This window comes from Aplidium turbinatum, chromosome 10, assembly GCF_918807975.1.
Source record: "Aplidium turbinatum chromosome 10, kaAplTurb1.1, whole genome shotgun sequence".
NCBI lineage: Eukaryota > Metazoa > Chordata > Ascidiacea > Aplousobranchia > Polyclinidae > Aplidium > Aplidium turbinatum.
In genome coordinates this window covers 13,712,946-13,739,113 of record NC_137481.1, presented here as the reverse complement: position 1 = coordinate 13,739,113, position 26,168 = coordinate 13,712,946, and the positions used below count along the sequence as shown (strand labels likewise).

The window sequence follows — 26,168 nt, the reverse complement described above, 5'->3', positions numbered from 1 at the left end:
GACAGGACACGTTTGTCCCCCATCAACAAAAACGAATTTCGAGGCCTGTTATAGTTAAGCTAAAAGCTAATAGCTGAAATTGTTATATCGTATTGCAAAATGTGCAGTAGCTTACATGACCTTAAAAGGGCATCATTGCCCCCCCTGCCCCCCCATCCACAGAAAAATTGAGGGCAAGGGGGGCATCCGCCCCCCCCTGCCCCCCCGCTTCCGGCGCCCCTGTTTGACGTAACGTTTGGTTGAGAAATGATGAGTGTGCCGTTCTGTCATTTTCTTGGGAAATCCATTAAGATTTAAAGTGTTCTAAATTTGTTTGTTTTCGATTTTCTTGTTCTTTGAGAAGGTGACCAAGTTGTTGGCGCGGTCGTGAAGTGTTTTGGGAATAGATAATTTGTGTTGAAGTGGGTGGTGTGATGTGTATTGCATGTAGGCTACCTGTTGGTGTGTGTCGGTTTTTTGTAAATCTCTGTGGCTAATGTAGCCTACCGTTGGTTGGTTTGTCTGGTGACCTTCACATTAACAAATGAGATGCTTTGGTTGCGTTCAACTTCTTTAGTGAATTGGAGTCTGATATGGCGTTTAAGTGTTGATGAAATTGAGCTATTGCGTGCTTAACATATTGTGTGTTTTATTGTTTCTTGCCTTCAATCGCACTGCAGTATAGGCTATAACTTTGTAAAATTTTATTTTGTATGTTATTCGCTCTGAGGATGCGCATTGTTCATGATGCGCGAAACGTCAGTGAAGCAATAAATCATCCTGTATATTGTTGCTTTTACTTTCAATTTCATCAGATGAACGTTGCAGCTAGTGCTAGAAACGATAATTGTCCTGATGTAGGCCTACACCCAAACTTTTCAGTATTCAGTTTAAATATTTACAGCTATACTAACTGTTGTGAAAATAGTCCACGGCGTGAAAAGATTGAGAACCGCTAGGCTAAAGTAGCCTAGTATGTGTTTAGTTAAAAAAAAATTATGCTATCCTAAAATTCACTTCTTTTATTAGGTTATAACTACGAAATTAAAATTTAGTGGTACATATAGCCTAATACAGTGTTAAAAATGGAAGAAAATACGAAAAAAGAAAAGCAGCCAATGAGCAAAAAAACTCATCGGATAATAAAGTTACTTCTTGGAGTCATTGCAATCCTGGTTTGTATTGGGTTTGCAGTGGGGATTGTTGTTGTTGTTATACAATATTACACTACCTCACCATCATCAGCGGAAAATCAAACATCCAGCACAAAGGAATATACCACAACTGGCAACATCATCGGTAAACGTTGTTTTGTTTATTTTTTATGATGCCAGATCTTCCAAACCTCCAATCTCTACTGGACGTTTTACATAGACTGGTCAATTAGCCTATATTGCCATTCAATCTCCAATCTATTATTCGTTTTATCTTACTTTTGTTCCGGTGTAGCTTACTCATTGCCTGCTTAGGCAACATAATCAAATATCAACGCTACCTAATCGTAAAAGATACACCCCAGCCAACAAAACAATTCTTTTTTACATTGATTTAACGTCTGCAGACATTAAATCAATATAAAAAAGGACTGATTTTTTTACTAGAACATTGTTTTGAGACTGGCGACGCCGATTGTGTTAAATCTTCTGCTTGGTGGCTGTGCTCGATTTTGTTTTGTTTGTTTCGATTAGGTTTTCGTCGGTTTAGGTAAGTTTACGATTAGGTTTACTTAGGTTTGTTACGATTAGGTTAAGCGGCCAATTTAGTGTACCCTTAGGCTAGATTTCAAACCATTCTACTTTTACCGCCTTTTCGCTTTGTTGAATTTGGTTATGATCGTGTTTTTTTGCATTCCGTTCATTGCAAGTAAACGGAATTGCAGTTAAGCTACGTTCAGTAACGCAACTGATTAGATTAGTCTTAGTGCCAGCTAAAATAGCGAAGCCAGGAATTTGTAAAGGGTATTTTATGGTTCGTTGTGTTATTGCACTTTATATGAGAATAACAATTTGTATGAAGTTGGAATGACTTAGCTGGTGTGGAAACTTACAAAAGAATTTTTTTTCCTGAAAAACTTGCTTTTTTATTGCATAGTGTAAAAACATTTGTAATATTTGTCTTAAAACTGATTTTTTTTTTGGAAGTAATTAGATGTTTGTGCAAGTTGGTAACCTTATCATGTAAATTCCATCCGTGGATGATAGAAAACCGACCATATAAGTCATTAAGTTTATATACACTAATTTAGGTTTAAAATTAAGAAAGAACCGTTTTTCCTCTTAGGTTGTCCGAAGTCCATGTCATATGCAGTAAAAAACAAAAAATGAATTAGACTGGTCTAAAAAGTATGTTTGCTTGTAATAAAGTTTCATAGCGAGCGGGAACTAACTTTTTGTCGGGTTGCTGTGACTGAAATCTTTCAACGTCAACAAGCACTTCATATCACATCATATTATTTTATTTTTTATCATTAACGCGTCCGGATCAAAAAAGATATCCCCACTAGCTGCAATATATACCAGCACGTCAATGAACCGGAAAGAGTGGCAAAACCTTGAAAGGCTTAAAACGTAGGCCTACCTGACTACCTGAATAGTAGTTTATGTAGTACGGATATGTCTGCAGTTAGAACGGCCACAAAACATTAGGCTTGGTTCATAAAAGAAATTTTTTGGTTCAGTAAAATAGATATGTAGGCTGTAGCTTAGCCTACTGTTTGTTGGCAAAATATATTTTTTTGTTTAATTCAGGGGTCTCGAACTCAAATTGCTGTGAGGGTCAATGGAATAACTTATTTGTAAAATAACCCGAGAACGCAACACACAATGAAAAGTCACTAAACTAAACAATACAGCGAGGACGCAATAACAGAGGTAGTAACCCTATGTAGCAAGAAGAAATATAAGAACACACCAAGAACTTAAGATTGAAATAAGTGAAATAATAGTAAGAACAAAAAGATAGAAAATTACTGCAAGAACACAAAAAAAACTTAAGTAAGCAAACGCAACGATCTGGACCTGAAGAGCAAAAATCTTGCAATCGACTTTCAAAAAGGGACGAAAAAAACTAAATCCTTGAAGAAACGACTGCGCAAACTCCAAGGTCACTATTGCCATAAAGACACAATTGCGTATTGGCAATGCTATTGACTATTGTGATGTAACAATACACAGTATTATTTACCGTGGTTGAGAAATAGGTCACGAGTATCATGACCTAATCCTAATTATGAGTAGACGCGTGGACAGAGGAAGTGAGGCAATCGGCATACCAGCACCATACAGTATGTTGAATAAACTACATGTACAATACAAGACATAAATTCACCTAAAAACAAAACCGAAGTTCGGGCTCAAGTACAGTGTGCCTCTTGTATTGGCTCTGAGTAGAGACTAATTAAACATGCATGCAGAGAGAAACAGCATAGGAAGGCACAAGAAACGTTTAGCTCGAATTTGCAAGGATCGACAAACTGGTCGTCCTGCGTTTGAACAGACAATGGATTCGCTAAGAAAGTACGGTACAAGAATTTTCGGTAATTTGGAGCAACTCATAATTTTGATGTAGTCCAATAAGGGTCTCAAACAGGCGACCCGCGAGAACTTTTTGGTGTGGCTCGCGATGCACTTTTGAACTTTCAAAGAATGAACAATTACCACATATGTTTTCTATAGACATAAAAGTAGTAAAATTCACTATAAAATTGCTCAAAAAGTCTGAAAACGAGCATCAAACTTCACACGACTTCTAAGCGCTGCTGTGGCACCATTTTATTGCGTGCGAGAAACTAGTAGTGTTACATCACAATCATATGGCCTATTCACTTCTTGTGCCCTTATTCTCATTACAATGTTAACTTAGTTCTTCAAGGACTTAGTTTCTTTTGCGCTGTTTGAAAGTCGATTGCAAGATTTTGCTCTCCAGATCCAAGTCATTGCGTTTGCATTTTTTTGCATTCTTGCAGTGTTTTTCAATCCCTTTGTTCTTACTATTTCTTTCATTGCGTTGTTACTATGCTATTTTGTTTATTAACTTTTTAGTATGTATTGCGGCTCTCGGGTTAATTTACAAGTATTTATCTGGCCCTCAGAGCAGTTTGAGTTTAAGACCCTTGGTGTAGCCAGGGGTCACCAACATTTTTCGCATGCGGGCCACTTTGGCACTAAGGAAAGCTGTGGCGAGCCGCACTAATAAAATTTTAGGTAAGTTGAATGCTAGAAAAGGACGCATTTCGTACCCAGTATCCACCGTTACATGTTGTTACTATTTATCTTTGAATACCGCAGCAACAAAATTAATCGAACAACGCTACTGCCAGGCCAAGCTCCTCTAACAACACTTTTGATTTCTTTAACAATGCCTAATAAACGAGGCCACTTGTTTTGCGCACATAGCCCTATAGCGAGGCGAGCGGTTTCATCAGAATATTCATCGCCAAGCAAGAATGGTGTTGTCACTTCGCTTCACAAAAGATATCTTGCAATTAACAGTTTCAGTAAACAAGGAAATGTTTGACACATCGTAATACAGGCAACAATAGTGCCTGCTGCAAACATGTCAGCGAAAAATAGGCTCCAATAACAGGGAGAAAGAAACCAGGCACCATGAAACAAACGCTAGTGGAAATCATCGAAAAAACGTTTCTATCGTAGCTCATGAACAGCGATTCCCTCTAAAACAGCAATTTGGTGCTTCATCCATTTTGTGAGAGTCTATAAAACCGTCTTTCTTTGATCATTAGACAACTGTCACTTGCCGTGCTTATCAGCATGGCAAGTATTGTTGATTAACAACATTCTGCAGTACTAAGCTAAATATTTTCATAATACAACCAGAAAAACTCTTTTAATTTATATATAATATTTTGCCCATTTATTATAAATTGAGTTGGCACACCGACCTATTTTGCCAACAAAAACTTGCATAAAAACAGTTGGTACAACAGTTGGCCAACAGTGGGCCAACAGGGTTAGTTACTTGGCTGTTGGCCCACTGTTGGCCAACTGTTGTACCAACTGTTTGGCCTACTGTTGTAAACTGAGTTTCCAGTCCTGATACTATTTAGAAGTCCATGGCATAAAGGAAACACTGCTCGTGAAACACAATAACGGTGAAACGCTCACTAGAGTTTACATGACATTTCCAAACTTGAAATAAGCAACCTTATGCTCACAGACAATTTCGACAATCTGATTGGTCGGTCTGTGGAATCGTATGCAAAGCGAAAATATGCTTCCCGGAAAGTATTTTATACCTTCATGCTTTTTAACTCCTCAAGAAAAGTATTTTTGTTTATACTTGTTCGCTGATACCTTCCGCGGGCAGCACATAACAGCGTGGCGGGCCGCATGCGGCCCGCGGGCCGCCAGTTGGTGACCCCTGGTGTAGGCTATACGATGCTCTATTCATTGCGTTAAAGAGATCATTAATTAAAAAGCAAAAACGCTTGGTTTTGTGAAAACGATTCAATCAAATATTATGTAAGACTGTTCCATAACTTAATTTTCATAAATTTTTTTAGCTCTTCTGTAAACTATAGGGGAGGATGAGGTAAGTTGAGCCACTTTTTACTTAAACGCTTCTACTAAGAAAACCGCTTGGTTTACAATAAAAGTGAAAGTGGCAGCATGATGGTTGATGCTTTGGCCTTAATTTAACAAAAAAATTTTTTTCATAACTCATAAGAATATTTAAAAAAAACATGTTTTAAATATTACGTCATTTTGGCTCAACTTACCTACCCCACGTGGTAAGTTGAGCCGGGGTGTGAGGAAAGTTGAGCCACTCGTTTTTGTTCAATAACAAAAGCTGTAGCGATGGTAGCCTACGTTATAAAATGCTATGCAATACATATGTTCACGAAATTATTGCCCAGATATTTGTCCCGAATTGTAACATGGACTGTGACGCAATGGTGACGTCATCATTGCGATGCACTGTCATGCTTGAGCGACAATCTCTCATTATTTTTTCTCTATTCACTAACTCGTGTTTTGCTGCTTGGCGAAAACGTGGTTCGGCCTTTTACGATGTGATAAATCTATCGGACGCACGTATTAGAGTGTGCAGTGACTATTCCACATCACAATTGAACCCGTCTCTTTTTGACAATATACAATCTTAACTCAACACATGTGGAACCTGAGTCGAAAGTTAGAAAGAAGACAGGTTGGGTAGCAGTTAATACATAGCTGCTACCAGGAAGAAAGAACAACATGTAAAAGGATAAATTTATTTTGTTGTGACCAGGGCCGGATTTAGCTGATGGGGGCCCGGGGCACCTTTAGATCGGGGGGGCCCCCCTGCAAATTTTTTTTTCAAGCCTACGGCGCAAAAAACCACCTCTGCGTCTACAGTAGCATCAATCCAGCACTGCACAGCATTTTGCAGAAACTTCAAAGGCTGAAAAGAAGAAGAAATAACACAAAATCACATTTTTTCCACGTAGGGGGGCCCTTCAAAAGTCGGGGTGCCCGGAGCACCTGCCCCCTCTTCCCCCCTAAATCTGGGCCTGGTTGTGACTGCTCGACTGTGAAATGGCGCACTTCCCAGCCGACAAGTCTGCCACTTTTTTGTTGATTAAACGTCAACAGACGTTAAATCAATGTAGTACTAGCAGATCGTGTCAACTGACCTGCAGAACAGAAAATAAAACGATGAATTATTACACAATCCTGATTAAATAAACCTCCAAATGTGAATTTTCTAAATCAATTTCTGTTGTCTGTCAGAGCTAAACTTATTCCATATGCCACTGATCAAGAGAGCATGGAAACCGGAATTTCTTCTGACGGCAGAAAGTTTCTCCAACTGGTCGTGTGAGGAAGCTTTAACGACATCCTCTTTAAGAAAAGCACACTCATCGTCTGCTTTAAAGACAAAGTACCGCACAACTTTTCCTCGGACTTTCCAGGCACTTTTCTTAAAAAGTTGGCCTCAATTTCTCCATCTTCATTGAAGCATTCGATTTTACCAATGTAATGCACAGGTCGGGTTTTCCCTTGCATGTTGCTAGTAGGCTGCAAGTTACACTACAAATAAATTTAAACTTCAATAGACCAATGGACAAATTATTTTTTCCAGAGATTTAGACTATTAAAGAGTAAAACACACTTTGTTATCTATTTAATGACTACATATATCATCACTTAACACTGGCAGCTGAAGTGAGGTAAGTTGAGCCACCGGCTCAACTTACCTGTACATCACTGGCTCAACTTACCTCAAGGCCGCCATTAAAAGTTAAACGGGAATTTCTCCAGTCATATATGAGCTAGCAACCTCACTTTAATAGTTTCTGAATAAGCTAACATTAGTGATTACTGTTAGACATATCAATACTGGTGAATGCCATAGACATTTTGTAAAACTAAAAAAATATTTTTTTTCAAAAAGTTCAAAAAACTTTCTAAAATCACTAAAAACAGTTTTTCTGTCTTTCTACAAGACAAAGACCTATAATCTTTACAGAACAGCTCCATATAAGATAAACGGTCAGGTAGGTGGCAGTAGAAAGTTGATGCGATTTTTATTTTTTTAGTTGCGGGGGGTGGCTCAACTTACCCACTGGCTCAACTTACCTCACCTTCCCCTACTGTATACTTTGTTTTATGCAATGTAGCTCATACAACCAGCGCCGTCGTCATGCAGTCTGAACAGGATATATTAGAATTTGTTCCTGGTGCAAATGGAGATGGATTGAACATAGACTTTTACCACGCTGCGAATGATGCAGCTGTTCTCCAGTTGGCTGTGCAAGGTAAAGTGAGTTATTAGTTATTTTATTACCAATTTAGTAAAATTTTAGTGGTTGGGCATTTAAAAAAGCTACTTTCTATCTTTTAGTGTACCGGCTACCTGTTTCGATGACACAATTTGTATTGTATCGCAACTAGCAAACTTTGGTCCTTTTTGCATTGATTTAATGTTAGCTGACGTAAAACTAATATATGAAAAATAGGCTACTTGTGGCGTTTTGTATCAAAACAATCTCACTAAAACTCGCAAAACATGACATTGAAAAAGTATTTCTTACTTTAATAAACAACTATCATATGGCAGTAGCGCAGGTAATGAAGTTCAAGGGTTGATACAGGTTGACATTGAAAATTAGAATGAAAATTAAATAAGGGTTGTACAATCCCTGGGGTTGTAGCATGAGCGCTTAGCCTAGATCCGTAGCAACATCTTAAATCTAGATCTCAAATCCGCATCAATGAATTTTGATTGAAGAAATTCAACAGATTGTGTCTATACAACACAACTAAGCAGAACCATTGTCTATTTTTTATTACTGCAAAAGGAGAATTCCTTTGTTTAGCCGGAACATTAAGCTTGAATGAAAGTTATTTTCGATCAAAGTCTTTCGTATGACCTGACAGGTTATCGAACTATGTCTATCGACTCAGAAAATTAGTCCATCTTCTGTACATCGATAGCTAGCCGCAGGACCGAAAGAGTCGTGTGTTTGTTTAGTTATTATTATACATGTTATTTATTAGACAAAGAAACTGATGCCATTGAAGGAGACGTAAACTTACGATATTATGGTTCGCCGTCTCAAAAAGAAGAAGCTGTTATGAACAATCCTCCGGAACAAATAGCTGATGTAACTTTAGACGATTGGTTAGATGAAGTCATTGCTTCAAACAAAGCAATGAAACTTGACATCAGGGTGAACGAAGCAGTTCCATTAGCTTTGCAGTCACTCAAGTGAGACACTTAATTTATAAAATCGCTTGAGAAGACATAGACATACTTTTTTTTAAATCTTTTAAAAGCAAATCGATTTTTCGTTTGTTTAAACTCAGTCAAGCGATTGATATCTGGAGATACAGTTACGTTTATAACAATTTGCAAGCGGTCTCCAACGGTCTATCTAAAGAAGTTTTCTTATGCCGCATGTAAGAGGTTCGTATTCCAATCATGCGATCCTTGTTTGACTTCTGGTTCAAGTTTGTGGTTGAAAAATAACCGCTAACCTAGAGTGTAAAAAATGGGTGGGCTTAGTTGCTTTTGTTAAAGGAAAGGCAGCCGAAAGAAAAAAATACTGGCTAGCCTGCTTTTATCAGTTCCAAAGCCATTGTAGCCTAATTGCCAGAGGTGGGCAGTAGCGCGCTACTTTTTAGTGGGAGTAGCGGCTGCAGTAGCGGCGCTATTTTTTTTCCAAAGTAGCGGTAGCGGGAGAGGCGCTACTTTTTTTCAGTCGCACTCCCGCTACCCGCTACTTTTTAACTTTAAGTGAAAAAATACTTGTTTTTTTGGCACCACTGGCGTGGTGAACTGAAACAGCTATATAATCGGTTTGGTTGCAAAGTTTCGGTCTTTTGAGAATCTCTCTAAATCTGTCTAAAGCCTGTCTGCCAGGCTTCAGACATTCTCCAGGGCGAGTCCAAGGCGTATTACGGAGTCTTGCTTCCAACCATTACAATTTGCGCGAAGAAGTTGACCGAGATCAGTGATCTTGTGACCTGTGAGGAGTTGAGAGTGAAAGTCCTTGAAGGGATAAAGAAACGATTCAACCAGTGCTTCAACCACATGAAATGCGTTATGGCATCATGTCTTCATCTCTCCTTCAATACGTCGTGGCTACAATTTCTGCACTACGGTTCCACGGATGATGCTGACGCACTGCGAGAAAAAGTCAAGACAGATGTAATTCGACTGTTGCGCGAGACATCAAACCAGGTTGATACCGAAAAGAGTGACATCAACACCAGTCACGACTCTAAGGATGAATTTTTTGGTGTGTTGGCGCCATCCCGTGAAACGTCGTGCAGAATAAAACAGCAATTGTGGACGCCTTTTTTTCGGACAGGAGCAAGTGCTTGAGCTTTTCGAATACCGAGTTAAAACATCTGTTCATTAAATACAACACCCCCATTCCTTCCAGTGCTGCAGTGGAGAGACTTTTTTCTGTTGGAAAAGATGTGCTTAAGCCAAAGCGGGCAGGACTTATAGTGACTCTCATATTGAAATGCTCGTGTTTTTGAAAGATGCGCAACAATAAATTTCCCTTAGAATGTGTTTTCTATATCGACGTTAAAATGACAGTGTAAACGAATGATAACATTCGTTTTCAAGGTCATTTTTGCGTCACTAGGGACTTGAAGAGTGTTTCCTAGTGTCATTTTAGACAAAAGTAGCGGTAGCGCGCGCTACTTTGGTCCGAGTAGCGGTAGCGGGTAGCGCGCTACTTTTGTAAATTGGTATCGGGTAGCGGTAGCGCGCGCTATTTTGGTCCAAGTAGCGGTAGCGGGTAGCGCGCTACTTTAAAAGTAGCGGGTGCCCACCTCTGCTAATTGCCTAACAAAAACCTTATCTTTTCACCCCGATGCTTGATAACAAGTATTGAACAACGTTTACAATGCAATCACTCCGTATCTTACAAACATTACGCTTAAAACATCAAGTTAAGTACAGAAAAGTTTGAACAATAAACGCTTCGAAGAACTGTGGCATTTGTCCTTTTAATTGGCAAAGGCAACTATAATTTTTATATTCAATTTGCGATTGCGCTTTTCAAACATTTAAACATTACACTTCTATAACTAATCTGATGTTTCATTTTCCCAGAGATCGAAGTTCCCGTATACATCAACCTGTATGGATAAATGCTGAAGTTGTACGCGGTCCAAATATTGTAACTGATACCGAGCTCTTAAACGCGACAAATTTTCTTCAACTTTTGAACTCTTTGTTTCCTCACGTGACAGTATCACTAGGCTGGACTGCTTCCGCAAGGTATCAGTTGGCAAAGCAAAGCTCATGTATTGGCAAAGCTCATGATAAGATACGACTGCGTTTTAACTGTTTCGTCTACTGTTGTGGGTTTTCTGTAGGTTTACTGTTGTCTGTTGTAAGCTTGTTATAGTAAATTCCTTGTTCCATGAAAATAAAACAAATTATTCATTTTCATCTATTAATTTAAGATAATTTTTTACGCTGCAACGTGAAGCTACTTTTAACATATCTGCGACAGACAACAACTAAATCAACTTCCTGCTAAAGTTTGTAAAAAATAGTTGAATTTCTTTTAGTTTCATGAATTTTTAATGATGTAGTTACATCATCAAAATTTTTACAAAATTGCTTGTGTAGTTAGTTTATAGGATTTTACTTTATAGTCTAACCAAAGGTGTGAGCAACCAAGGTTAGGCTACACTTGTCCAATTACATAGGGTTTTCGAGTGCATGGATTGAATACATGAATAAAAATACCAACAATGTGTACCCTGCAACAGACTGGCAGCCGACCAAAACGAACAGTATACTTGGCAATCCATGGATGAAATGTTACAAATTGCTCAAAACGTTTCCCAGAGAATTACCTTTCTCGCAAGAGCTGCTCTGCTTCGAGATTCATGGGACAAGTTTCTTTGGCTTTTAGAGCAATCTGACAGGTGATTTTATGTTACTTCTTGAATGTGTTTTTGTTGCAAATATTTAAAAAATAACAACTGAAAAATTTTCCATAATTTAAAAAGTGTCATTTCCAATAGCTTAGGATAAACTTGAAGATGGACCAAAGTTACAAAGTTAAACTTGAAGATGGACCAAATGCATTAATATTAATTCTATTACAAACCTTAATGTACATTATGACTTTTAGGAGTAAAGCTGATCTGCTCATTGTTGTGGGCTACATTTCATGCTCTATTTAGTTTGTTAATAAATTCCATACTGGCAGATTTAATTTGAATGTACCTTGACCGGGAAGGGCTGGTCAGTTAATACACTTTTCACATTAATTGTTCACTTTGCGCAAAAAGTAAACATGATAAAAGCTTGAAACGTTCAGGTTCAGTGGAATATTATCTCATCTATTCATTAGCAAGCTTTTAGATTTGCATCTTCTACAGTTTACTCGACATTGCACGCAATTCAAAAGGTTTACTATAGCGTATCAACTCACCTGCCAACTCAGGTCAATTGATACACCATGGAGGGTCAGTTGATACACTACCTAAACTGCATAGTGCATACTGTGATAAAAATAAATTTTAAAATTGATTGTTACAAGCATCTTTTTAACATGTCTTGCACACAAGCAAAAGCAAAATAACATAGGACAATGAAGATATAATTATAAACTGGCTTATAGGACTGATGCATTAAGAATTAATAGATCAGGTAAATTATTATCAACAATGAATAAAAATGTGTGAAAGACTGAATGACTACAACATAAAAGTAGAAAAAACTTGACATAAAATAATAGAACTTATTGAACAAGCACCATAAAAAACATATCACTAAAAATTGTATTTAATTACCTTTATCAATTTATAGCACAGGTCAGTTCATACACGTGTATCGACTGACCCCTACTTATAAATAACAATAAAATATCCATTTTTAAAGTTTACATATATGCAGGTAAGAAACTAAAAACTATTTTACTTTAAAACCGCTATTCTGATTAAGTTAAAACACTATCACATTTTATCCGAAAGTTTTCTGGTTTTTGCAAGAGGGCGATAAAAAAAACTTACTCACAGAATAAACATTTTTTTTTTTCAAATTACACCATATTCTTTCGGGAAATTATTTAATTATGTTTTTGCTGTGTATTTTTTATCCTGAATTATCGCTAGCTGGCAATAATTCTTCTCGAAAAAAATTTTTTTTCCTAGGAAGAGAGGTGTAACAAGTGACCTTTCGTATCAACTTACCCGCCCTTCCGTTACAATAGGCGTTATATGGGATTTAAAGAATTTTTTGTTTCCTGTTTCGGAGCACTATTCTAAATATTGATCTTCTGGAGTTTAAGTAAACCATAACTTAAATTTACGTTGTAATTGCTTTGCATGCTCATACAAAATATAGCTGATTTTGCGCGAAATAGCTCTTGATTGTCATTTTTAGCTTCCTTTTGACCGTATACAGTCAAAAATTCGACATTGTGTTACCTGAAGATATGGTATTCTTTCGCGACAACTTAAAGATTTCTCAATTGTTTTACGACGCTACCAATGACACAATGTCACCATTCAAGAACGCATTAGGTAATCATGCATCAAAAAGTAAGATTAATAAATAGTTTAAACCTAGCTACAAGAAAAAAAAACATCTGCGTCGTTTTACAGCAACAGTAAAACTTTGATGAAACAAAATAAAAGTTGTTTATGCTTGCACTGGATTTGCAAAAGCTGACAGTAGCATGCAGGCAATTGCACCTTTGAGACAAACTGATATTATTGATTAATGCAGGAGGCCTCCACTTTTTGTACTGTAAAACTAATTAACTTTAAATTTTTAACTAAAGCAATACAGCGATACTTTATAACTCCGTAAGTTACGATATTGTTGCCGTTGGCCAATTCGAGTGCAATCTTTAATTCATTTTTGTCTTTATCAATATACCCAGTTGGAAGCAGCTGATTGGATAACCAATTGGTCTTTTGCTGCTCCTAGCTAATCAGATTGAATTGTTCAAGACTGAAAGAAGGCTGCTGATGCGTTTCTCAATGTTTGAAAGTTGTATATTATTGTAATGTAAGCTTTTTGTGCACTATTTTAGAGCCTTAAAAGTTTTGTAGGAGTTTTATATTAGTGTTAAAAGCTTTGTAAAAGTCTTGTACTACAGACATATGAAATTGTGTAGCGGTAATGAGTTGTATGTCCATGATAGAATCTGATTTGGAAATAAAGCTATTTCTTTTTCTCTCTACTGTAGCCTAAATGTTTTTGTTATCAGAATCTCGTACTTTACCAAAGATCTTTTATACCGGAGGAAATGTTCTAGAGTACTTTCGCATTCCTGAACGAGAAGCCATCAATGTAACATGGATTCACAGAGTCGTTGGCAAAAACGAGTTATTTTCATCGCTTTTAAGTAAGACGGTTTTGATTTCATACATTCTTAATCTAATATTCTTTTTATCTTCAAAAGCAATCCAACTTAGCCTAGTAGCTTAAGTCTTTTTCTACAATTCAGCCTACCCATTATTTTTTAGATGATTCCATACACATGTTGGAAGCCGATGTGCGTTTAGCTGGCGAAGGAACTTTAAACGTGAGTGAGAGTCTTCCAGTTATGGCACACGATTTACCGGTTCAGGATTACGACTTCACACTTCGCCAGTGGCTCCATGAGGTATGAGTAATACCAGCAAAGAAATGGCTTAAACAATCAACTCAAAGGTTATAAAATTCTCTGTTCACTTGCATTGAAAAATAAAAGAAATTAATGTGGTCTACGTATTTCAGGTTATTGCAAGCAACAGCACAAAAGGAATTAAGTTGGATTTTAAAACCATTGGAGCTGTAAATGCTTCAATGGCGATTCTGAAGGAATTTAAATCTTCCCTCTTTATGCCAGTGTGGGTTAATGCAGACATTAAAATAGGTCCTAATTCCGCTTCAAGACCCGTTGATGCAACTAACTTCATACAACTTTTCCAAGACAACTTTCCAGATGTAACACTGTCCTTAGGTTGGACAACAAGTAAGGAAACTTCAGTAGCCTATAGTCTGATTCGCCCAGACAAGTTTAGTGTATATCAGACAAAAACGTAAGCCTAACTGCTAACTCAAGCGAACAAAAAGGTAATTACAAAGTGTAACACAATTCTTAAAAATCCTTCTGCTCAGCTACAGCTGCCTTACAATGATGCCAGCAACCTAACGAACGGAAGATCTGGTTAATCGACTCAATTTTGCCTCTGGGTTCCAAACTTTAATTTTAAGCTGAAAGTTTCAACTCGACAAATTGCTTCATCAACATTCAACTCGCCGAATCGGTTGGATTACCTGTAGGCTATTGCGGCAGATCAACTGGCTGGAATAATTGATCCAAGCTAAAGTGTTATAATTTGGCAAACAAGAAAACACAGTCCATGAGGACTCCATCAAAGCGAAAATACTTATATTTGCCTTTATCATAGCAAGAATCTTCAAAAAAGTAGAAGCGACAAAACGTAAACGATAAGACATGCTTGAGGCAAAAATGATAGGCTAAATGGAAAGATTTACAAAGGCCAGATTGGTGAGAACCCCGATTCGAAAGGGCGCCGGTTCGCCGCTCAAGAACTTGAGGCTGTGTTTTTGGCAAGACACTTAAAGGCATGCCGTCGATTGCGAAGTGGCGCCCATTCGACTGTAGCCCTTAATTTCTCTCATGATTGTGAACAGTTTCCTGAGAAAGGCCATGAAGCTTGAACCTTTATAAACGTTCTTCTAAGCAATTTCATGTTCAAGAATTTTAATTGCATTGCAGCATACCGACGCGTGGGAGAAAATGATAACTACACTCACGAAATGATGCAGGAAATGTATAACATTACCTCACACCTGCGACAAGCTATCACCTTTCCAGCTAGAGCTTCTTTAACCAGGCCATCAATTCCCGAATTTCAGTGGCTACTTTCTAAATCAAACAGGTCGGTTTCTCTGAAAAGTTTACGGTAATACAAGGAAAGCCGGTCAGTTCACTGAGTATTTGATACAGCGACCTTAACCTATTCTTGATATTTCTGCTCACATACAATCACATCTTATTGTGTTGATGTTACGCTCCAAGTGCGAAAATGATAACTAAAAAAAGTCTATTTGAGAGGTTACTATATGGCCTACTGCAGTAGCGTTGACAGGGAGGTGCAGAGGGTACGTTTGGACCAGGCTCGAGATGACTTTAGGAGCAATAACCATTCCAAAGGGCCGGGAACTTGAAGAAACCGCTTCTTTTCCGTTGGATATGGTGCCACATAATGTCATTGTTTCTCACTCTTTGATTAATTGTTCAAGTGTTCAAAGATATAGAATCATTCAAGAGCGAGGTTCTTCAATAGGCTATAATGCATTGAAGTGTCTAAACTTAAAATTTAAATGTGAAAGTATGCCATTGTCATAGGCCTACTCTCAAAGTGTGAATAGCCTATTGTCGACTTCACTTCCTTGAACAATCTTCTGCCATCAGCCGCGCTGGTTCGATACGAAAAAATTGTCATATTTCTGTTTAAAAAACGCAATCAAACAGAAACTTTTACTCAATGTATTTCACAACTTTTGTATATCTTGATATGGCGGTGCAAACTTAAAGATAGAATTGAGATGAAATGGAATGATGGAAAATTGTCTTGATGATGTCTTGAAGATTGATGGTAGAAGATTCAAATCTTCTATCCCTTTCCATCCTTGACATTTTCCATCTCAAAATGTGCCTTCCATTCTATCCCATTGCATTCCCTGGTTCTGGAGGCTGGAATTATTTGCAAAACCTTTGAGTGCATGAGGCCCACTACTAATAAGGAATCGTGACTTCAAAACAAGATACTTTATAAAAAATAAATAAACTTAACTAAAAAACTACCTTTTGATGAAGTAGGTGTTATATGAAAATCGCAGTAAAATTATCCACAAAAGAGACAGTTTGCTCCCAAAAACAGGAGAAATCTCTATAGCCTACACTATATTAGATGCAAACGCAAGAGAGAGATCAAGCCTTTTAGCAATAGGCGGTGCTTTCTGCAAGTATCCTTCGAACGATATCAATTTGGGCTCTGATCAAAATGTGTATCTGGACCTACCAATGACCTGTCAACTAGACTACATGTCAATGCTATTGTAAGTTATCTATCTATTCTACAGCCTATTTTAATCTTAAAGGTTTTGTAATGATGAAAATAGACTAGCGAGAGAAATAACATCAAGAAATAACAACTAACATCAAGATTAATAATGTAGCTTGTAGCCTAATGTCAAATTATGTGAGGCAAAGTAGAGGTGGAATTGGTGCCATTTAAAAAGACTAAGAAAAGCTCAGACATTATCAGTTTTTTTTTTTTGCTGTTTAGGTACAGCATAACCGTGTGGCACAGCACGTCGGAAACTGTTTCGACAGACGACTTATTAGAAATATACAACAGCTTTCCTCCAAGCAAAGTTTTCTTTGACATACCGGAAGAAATGATGACAAGACTTCTCGACGCTGTTAATACAAAATGATCTTCACATACTGTAGCCAGCCTGGACAATTTGTTTTATTTATACAATTATTTATCCATCTGTAATTCATTGTTTCATTTAGCCTACCTCTGTGGTAGCCTACGTACGTTGCAAGTATTACACGTTTTTTGAATGAAACAGGCTACTATCGGATTCAGTTGAAACCGGATAGTCAACATTTAGGCTAAAAGTTTTTTGAAGACAATCTAAGTGGCCAATAAGTTATATAAATTGTGCCGGTAGGTTATATGCAGATGTACTTAGCCTAAGCATACCATTAGGCTACACTATTTTTTGTAAACTATCATGGCTAATATGATGCAGTAAAACAGCAATAGCCTCTAGTTGACCTCTAAAATTTGTTGAAATCTAACGCTGAGATTGTGAGAGATAATGGGGAAGCAGTGAAACTCTCCTTTCCCACTTTTTCCTTTACAAAAACTACCACAGTAGCCTACGGTAGCCTACAATAAGTAGTTTTTTGTTGTAATAGCGTTAAAGCTAACCATTTGGCTAAAAAAATTATGTCACGTCCCAATTATTAAACTACCATAAAAACTATTTACACCAGCTAACGGTTTAAAATTTACTGTGTGAGCAGAAAAACAATTAATTGGACTTAGGCTACTGGCTAATTGCATAGCACACTGGCAAGTAGGCTAATAAACCACAGTGCTATGGTTTGATTGACTTAATCTTTATCCTCGGACTAGGAAAGCTTCTTGCAGAGCTTAACCCTGGCAATTTCGCATAGCCTACTTGCAGAGCCGGATTTCAGTAGGCTATAGGCAGTTGCCTAGGGCGGCAAATTATTGGGGGCGGCAAAATAAAAAAGGCAGTATAATCTTTCTCCTTAATTTGCTTTTAAATATTTTTTTAAAACTATTTTCACTAAGTCTACCTTCTGTAAAATTATAAATGCATTTAAATCACCAAATTTTTATTTTGTTTTTAATTTTTGTGAAATATTGATAACTTTCAACTATAATGTATTAATCAAACCTTGTCTAAAAAATAAATGGTGCGTATGTAGTTGATTGTACTCAGTTGTGTCTCACGTTGAATTTAATTTTTTTTCCCTGAATTCGTTTGGTCACACCATAGATAAGATATCTATGGTCACAATAAGCCGGTTTCCTCAACTTTTAACTTTGCCGAGTCTTTATTTTGTGACATCATAATTTCGTTAAACTTTCAAGGTGAAAAGTTAAGGAAACTTGTGTATAGTTCTGTAAAGTTTAAATCGCCCTTGTTGCAACCGTTCATTGTACAGTAATTTTCGGCCTATTTTTTCTTTTGTTGAAGAAAGGGATTGGGCTTGTTATGTTTAACTTCAACTGGTGGTTAAAATCGCCCTTGTTGCACTGGCAAGTGTTAATTTTAATTGTAGCCTATTTTTGTAGTATTTTTACATATTTTTTTTTAATCTTTTTCATCTCTTTTCTGGGTTTGGTGGCTGTGCAAATTAAAAACAGTGACATCCAAACACTGTTTTTGCATATTTTAAACCTTTTGGTTTTGCCATCTTTCCCTTTTGTTGGTGCCAAATTCGTGTGTTTACTTTGCCGTTCTCTACATGTTCGCGCCAGCAATGAAAAATAAATTAAATTGAAATATACGAATATATTACATTGATAATAATACTGTAGCCTACGTGGATATAATAATTCACAACAGATGTATTCAGATAAATATGTTATTACATCACACACATTTATAAACAGTGCGGCAAGCCATCGCCACTAGAGTCCTTGACGCTTCACACGAATGCATACATCTCCGTTCATTTTCGCAATCACTTTCCTCGGATGAACTTACTGCTGGAAATATTACTTTTGCTGTGCTGGCGAATTTTATTGTTAAAAAGCGACTATGCAGGAAGTATACTCAAATGTTTTAATGGCAATTAGAATGGTACTTTGCACAATGGTCACCAATTGCAGTGCAGAGCGTAGAGCGATCATTCTCTAATTTGAAGCTGATCAAGAATGCACGGCGGTCTACGTCTATTTTGAAGCATGATCACATGAATAATGATCTCATATTTTTGAGCATTAACTCATCTTTACCTATTTCTACAGACTTTGAAGAAATTATTGATTTGTTTGCAAGAGAAAAAGCCCGCCGGAAGCGATTTTAAACAATTAAGTTAGTTTATTATACAATGACATTCATTGATGTATTCAAATAAACAGTGCAAATAACTTTTTTGTAAGGAATTGAAAATATAAATCGTGGCGCACCATCGAAACATTTTTGGGGGGCAGCACTTAGGTTAAATCCGGCCCTGTCTACTTGTAGAGGCTTTGAATCACTGATGCAGGCCCGGTCACCGAGGTTGACTGAGTGAAGTCTCCTATTGTTGAAGTCTTGTTGCAGGGGAACTATTCCATTCATTAGATGCCGCTGAATGGAGAGCAGTCCTTAAAGTGCCTTGCTCAAGCGCACGCCCCGAGAGTCGAACCAGCGCCGCTTGATTTTTTGAAGCTTTTAAAGGTGAAATGTTCATGTCAATTTCATGACAAAAATTTCGATAATTAAGTTCACACGTTGGAACGTGTGTTTATTGGAGCTTGTAGGCCTATGTGAAATCATTTTAGGGAAGCTTGCATTCGGAAGGAAACCCCACAACGCCAGATTTTTTTGAAGCTGTCTTGTTATGCTGAGAAGTAGCCCGAGGCTGTCTTGCATTCACCCAAGCGTCTTACTTTTTAAAGACAAACGTGGCGTCAATCTTTTTCTTGTTTTTAGTTTTCGTGATTTAAAAGTGATGCGATTGCAAGTTTTGGAGCAGAGTTGTTGCAATTATTTAAATGAATGTAGGCTGCATTGTCATTGAGGTCCGCATAAGTTGCCATTGCCCTGCCCAAAGTAGAACACAACTTCTCGGTGATTTAAGCCTCAACTTCAACAATCTTATTGTGTTGATATGATTTTTGTGTTAGGGGAAGGTGCGGTAAGATGAGCACGTTTTCGCTCAAGTCGCTTTTACAAAAAAAAACGGTTTGTTTTGGGAAATTTTGAAAGAGTAGACTTGAAGCACTACTTAGACAGCAAAATCGGTTATTTTTGCGTTGATTTAACGTCTGTGAATTATGTAAACATGACGGATTTTGCTGTCTATAGGTAGTAGGCTAAATCAGCTACATTTTAGATTGAGTTTGATCACTTTTTTATATTGATATTTATATGCAGCCTATGTTGCTCAACTTACCGCGACCTAAGCTTATATTGTGTGGGATAAATTGAGCAATGGCCTGGGGTAAGGTGAGCAATTCTAATAATGTTGAAGCATTCCCTTGTCAATCTGTTTATGTGATTGCGAGGCATTATGCTCACAACGCTGTTTTTTCTATCCGATTTAAAGTTAAAAAAATACAAATTCAACATTTTAAACATTAACCCTGTCTTAATACGAGCTGTTTTCGTACATGGAAAGCACGTCACGGACTATCTTTGCACTTACATTCAATTATACACAGTAGAATTTGCCTATAGTGACTTTGACTATAGTGACACTCCGCCTATAGTGACACCTGTTGCAAAGTCCCGTTTGCATACGCAACAGTTGAGTAGAATTTGGCTATAGTAACACTTCGGTTATGGTGACACTTTTTCCGCGGTCCCTTCAGGTGTCACTATAGGCGAATTCTACTGTATATCTAGCATTGCCTTCATTGCGAGCCATGCCTGCCATATCCTACCCTGTACTGTAGCCTACATTGGCAAACTATGCAGTGGCGTATCGTGGTGGGTTGAGCAAGGGAAGCAATAAAACTCGTCGGGGATTAGAGCGTGCCGACTGCACGTGTTTTCTAGAAGGGTACGTGGGCATGCCCCCCCGGGAAAAAATTTTGCAAAATTTCTCTCAAATAATGGATTATGGTGCTTTCTGGAAACACTTTTAGGGTAGGCTAATATTTGTATGAAATTTATTAGCAGATAAACAGCTATTAATTTATTAAAGGTAGCTCTTACACACAAGCGGGCAAAAAATGCGGCTAAAATTAGAGAACACCAAAAACAGCTACAGTAGCCTACCTATTGCTGTAGTAGCTTAAGCCACTATTCATTTCAGTCAAACCTAGCCTAGATCGACCTCACATATCTTGGCTTATTTTAAAGTCTATCCGGCCAGGATAACAGTATAAAGCCAACAATAGGCCCAAACTTTTGCTAAAGAGGCCGATATTATAACACAAGAATTTTTCATTACGTAGCCTACTGGCACAGCACAATACCCAGCTGTGCAGAGTTGCCAGACTATTGTTTTTAACTTTCTTAAAAATGTAATTCTCCCATTATATTTGTGTTTCTTAAAAAACTCACTTGTTGTAAACAAAAACATAATTGATAAACGGTTTTCTACGCAACAATACAACCGCAGCTTTCAACGATGATCCTGTTCAATAGCAATTGATGGCTCAATTTTCTCCATTGTCGCAAAACTTTGCATTATTATTGACAAAAGTTCCCGCGCTTTTCAAAGCAAGCAGCAAAAATTTCTCTCTCCAGGCCCAAATCAAAAAATGGACTCAAAAAAATAATTAAGGCCTGGAAAAAAGCTAATTCTAGAAAAAGCAAGAAGAAAATTTGATTGTAGTCATATCAACACCAAACCTATCAAAATCAACCAGGAAGTTGCAGAGATAATTAAACTTGAAAAGACCTTCAGTTAGGCTAGCTAAGAAGTCAGCAGTCATTGTTTGTTTGTTTTTTGGCATTTACGAAGATAATTACAGCTGCCAGTAAAATCCTCAAGTTTAGAAGACAAAGTAAGTTAAAAGGACTCATTTTTGACTTTCTTACATTTTCTAAACCCAGCCATTATTTTTCACCCAACCGTTACTAATAACCTTCAACCCAATCAAGACCAATTTCAGCACAAGCTCAACCATCAACACCAAAGAGGTTAATTTATTGGAAACAAATCAAATTTCAGAAGAAAAAAAGATCAAATCTGGACAGTTTATTGTACGCTACCACTCCATTTTTTGTTTAATTTTAGTTTGTTATTCTATTAATTTGTAGTTTTACACAATTTTGAAGTACAGTAATCAGATTCAGCTAGGTCAAGACTGACTAATATTTTTCCCTTAAGTTTCATCCTTTGTGACGTAATAATAATATTTTTGAAATCTTCACTTTCCGAACTCGTATTTTTTTTTTTCTCGTACTGTATTTTACATTTCGTATTCCGACATTGATCGATATCATAGACCGACTAACTTAGGCTACGTCTACGTAAGTATATCCATTATCCTCGCCAGTCTTAATTCTCTTTTTAAGCTGCATATTTTAATCAGGTCATTTTAACACAATTCATTTGATTCTATATCACTGCTTGACGGAATTTTGCCCTGAGTTACCTTTCATCAACTAAAGTACCGTAATTTAATTTAGTTCTTAGTTTCAAATTAAAATTATTACTTAGTCAATTTCCAAAATCCTTGCTAAATTAAATATTTTATAACGCAATAATAGTGTTTTGTTTATTTTCTAAAGTGTTTCTTACACCACTTAAACCAGACTTGTTATTTGTTCTTTTTCGGTGCTTGTTAGACACCGTCCTATTTCGTCACACATAAGTGAATTCTTTGATTATCCTGACTACAAGTTATAAATGCAGGTGTCGGTGATTTTGCTTTTAATCTGTTTTGTTGCAAAGTCATTTTGTAATCTTTCGTGTCCTGCGTTATTGGTTTTGTATTCATCTGTTGGTCATACTTTGTTTGTGGCAATGTCTGCGGATTGTAAAAATTTTTATTCAAAAAACTCCTTCTCTTTAACTAACAATATTAATAGGAACCAGCTATCGATTTTACATGTAAACATGAGAAGCCTAGTTGGCAACTTTGAAAAATTAGAATCACTGCTTGTCGAAATGCAAGAAGCACCGGACCTTATTGCTGTGTCAGAAACCTGGCTGAATGAAAATCGATTGCATTTTGTTAGCTTGCAAGGCTATAATTTTGTCCACTTTAATAACAAACAAACTGATGCTAAAATACAAGCAGGTGGTGTCGGGCTATACGTAAGCAGTTCAATAAAGTATAATCAAATTAATAATTTAAGTCTAAACTTACAGGAATGTGAAGATCTCTGGGTGGATATTACTTTATCAAACAATAGACAGTGCACAGTTGGTGTAGTATACAGGCATCCCAAAAATAAGTTAATTGAGTTTCAAACCAAATTCTGTGAGTGCATTGATTCGTTAAATAATTTCAAAAAACAATATTACATTTGTGGTGATTTTAATATTGATATGTTAGCAAAGTCAAAAAATTCTGCTGTAAAAAATTACTGTGATGCGTTTCTCTCTTTAGGCTGCAATCAATTAGTACAATCCCCAACCCGTGTAACTTTCACAAGTTCAACTTTAATCGATCATGTATACAGCAACGACCAATCAAATAAAATTCAATGCCATGTTCTTATTCACGATGTTTCTGACCACTTTCCTATTGTAGTTGTGATAAACTCTGTAAAACCAAAACAAGAAAAATATACACAAAAAGTAAGGAACATGAAAAACTTTGTTGCTGATGAATTCGTTTGTGATCTGGAAAATAGCTTGACCAACCAATACACAGAAAGGAATGATTCAGTTCATAGCAAATTTAATCATTTCATCGACACTTTTAATGACACTTTAAACAAGCATGCACCTTTACGATTGTTGTCTCGAAGAGAAAGAAAACTCAAGACCAAACCATGGCTAACAAAAGGAATTTTGAACTCCATCAAAACTAAAAACAGACTATATCACTTAAAAATAAAAGACCCAACAAACACTTCTGCACAAGCAACATACAAAAAGTACAGAAATGTACTTACTCATACCAAAGAGCAAGCAAAAAAAATACATTACAGTTTTCTTATTACGCAAAGCAAGCACAACACTGGAAAAATATGGAAAACCATAAATGACATCATCAAGTACAAACATAAGCACACAGCTCACATACCAGAAGAAATAATTAGCACTGACAATGAAAAAATATCTGACCCTGCACAAATAAGTAACTGTTTTAATGATTATTTCACAGAAATTGGTCCTTCTATGGCATCTAAAATCCCTCTACCGTCTCCTGGCTCATTATTGAAATTGCAAAGTGTCCCATTCTCCTTTTTCCTAAAACCTGTCAATCAAGAAGAAGTATTAAAACATCTTAATAATCTTTCTGTCTCTAAAAGTACGGGACATGATGGAATACCTATAAGATTTGTCAAACTATCCTCACCAATAATCGCCCCTTTCCTCACCAACTTATTCAATGAATGTATCGATAAAGGTGTATATCCTGATGTACTAAAGGTCGCTCAAGTTACCCCAATCTTCAAAAGTGGCTCCAGGAAAAATTGTTCCAACTATAGACCCATATCTCTATTGTCCCCTTTCACCAAAATATTCGAAAAATGCCTGTATGAACAAATGTACAATTATCTAACAAAAAAAGACCTGATCACACCACATCAGTATGGATTTAGACCTCAATATTCCACTTCGTTAGCTGTGTCAAACGTTTGTGATAACATCTTAACTAACCTAGATAATAAAGATACAACTTGCTCTATATTTCTTGATTTAGCTAAAGCCTTCGACACAGTTGATCACACTATTCTCATACAGAAACTGCAAACATACGGTTTTCGGGGCCTTCCATTACAATTGTTAAAAAGCTATATCAGCAATCGTCTACAGCACACGGTCGTCAATGGAATCTCTTCAAACTCAAGACAGGTTACCTGCGGTGTGCCCCAAGGATCGACATTGGGACCCCTTCTTTTCTTACTCTATATAAATGACTTACCAAATTCAACAAACATGAATGTTAAACTATTTGCTGACGACACCAATCTTATGATGAGCGACAAATGTGAAATAAATTTGCAGAACAATGTGAATGCCGAAATGCAAAAAGTTTACAACTGGTTGAAGCTTAATAGATTATCATTAAATTTCTCAAAAACTGAATACATGCTAATAACAAATAAAAAACACATAAAAAATTTTAACATTAACATTGGTAACACAAGCATTCAACAAAAAGATCAAATAAAATACCTTGGCGTTTACATAGATAACAAATTAACATGGAAATATCACATAGATAAAATTTGCGGAAAAGTAGCAAAAGGTTCATGGGCGTTGCTTAAACTCAGAAATTATGTCAACACAGACACTTTAAAAGATGTGTATCACGCTTTGATTTACTGTCATTTGCAATATTGTATTTCAAGCTGGGGAAAGGCCTGTGACAGTGCACTAGATCCATTAATAAAATTACAAAAAAAGGTTATAAGAATAATTACGAAACAAAATTACTATGCTCACACAAATTTTTTATTTTTCAAAATGAACATCTTGAAACTAAAAGACATACATAACATTGAAATAAAAAAACATATGTACAAAGTTCATATGAATGAGTATCCGTCTACGTATTGTGATTTATTTACAAATGCTTCATCTATTCATCAGCATAACACAAGATATCAAACAGGCAACAATTATTTTATAAACAGATCAAACACAGAATTTGGCAAGAAGTCCATGCAGGTATTGGGACCAATGCTTTGGTCAGAGGTTCCAAGTAGGCTAAAAAACTTATCATTTCATTGTTTCAAAAAAGAGATCAAAACGTTAATTTTACAAAGCTATACAGTGCATCGTAAGTGATATGTTATGGAAACCAACTTGTCAGTTGCTTCGAAAACTTTATTATTCTCTGCTTGCTTCATGGAATTTTGTGTTTTGGCCTACGTTATCATCAATATGTTTTTTTTTTTTGTGCGTATGCTGTTATTGAAGCGCGGGAACGTTTCAATTATTATTTTTCTCTTGTAAGCTTATTTTAAATGGCAAAATCGTAATTTCCGTAGGGTGGCAATTGACTAGTAGACCGTATGGTCGTCTCGTTGTCTCCCTGTCGGTATGGGAACCTGTGTAACTTTTGTACTGTGTATATTGCATATTTCAAACATGTACCTATGTTCCTGTTACTGACAAATAAAACATTGATTGATTGATTGATTGATTGATTATGCCGTAAATTCATGTGATTTTATCAACAATAACTTTTAAAGAAATAGCTTCAGCCTCAAGTTGTTGCTGTGAAATAACAATTATTCAATATCTCCGCAATTCACTTCCGTTCCAATTTTAAATTACGTAATTGCTTGGTTTTTCTTTTATTTGAAAGTGCTTTATATACCTCCGCACAGGCGCGGATCTA

At 36.7% G+C, this 26,168-nt stretch overlaps 1 protein-coding gene across 2 annotated transcripts; it reads left to right on the top strand.

Annotated features, from left to right (window-relative positions):
- The first annotated feature begins 1,021 nt into the window (after positions 1-1,021).
- LOC145778282 (protein FAM151A-like) lies at positions 1,022-17,079 on the top strand. Of its 2 annotated transcripts, none has more exons than XM_082589743.1 (11): positions 1,022-1,278; positions 7,601-7,738; positions 8,481-8,691; positions 10,555-10,722; positions 11,223-11,381; positions 12,847-12,986; positions 13,679-13,816; positions 13,938-14,077; positions 14,191-14,428; positions 15,200-15,362; positions 16,776-17,079. In XM_082589743.1, the coding sequence occupies exons 1-11, from the start codon at positions 1,065-1,067 to the stop codon at positions 16,924-16,926; spliced, it is 1,860 nt and encodes a 619-aa protein (XP_082445869.1). In that variant the 5' UTR covers positions 1,022-1,064; the 3' UTR covers positions 16,927-17,079. The 2 variants fall into 2 exon arrangements, with proteins under 2 accessions (XP_082445869.1, XP_082445870.1); XM_082589744.1 differs by lacking the exon at positions 1,022-1,278 and adding an exon at positions 2,436-2,546.
- Positions 17,080-26,168: the final 9,089 nt, after the last annotated feature.

Coding starts and splice junctions, on each gene's coding strand:
- LOC145778282 (XM_082589743.1), top strand. CDS start 1,065: ATGGAAGAAAATACGAAAAAAGAAAAGCAGCCAATGAGCAAAAAAACT. Junction 10,723..11,222: donor GGCTGGACTGCTTCCGCAAG/GTATCAGTTGGC, acceptor ACCCTGCAACAG/ACTGGCAGCCGACCAAAACG. Junction 11,382..12,846: donor CTTTTAGAGCAATCTGACAG/GTGATTTTATGT, acceptor TGTCATTTTTAG/CTTCCTTTTGACCGTATACA.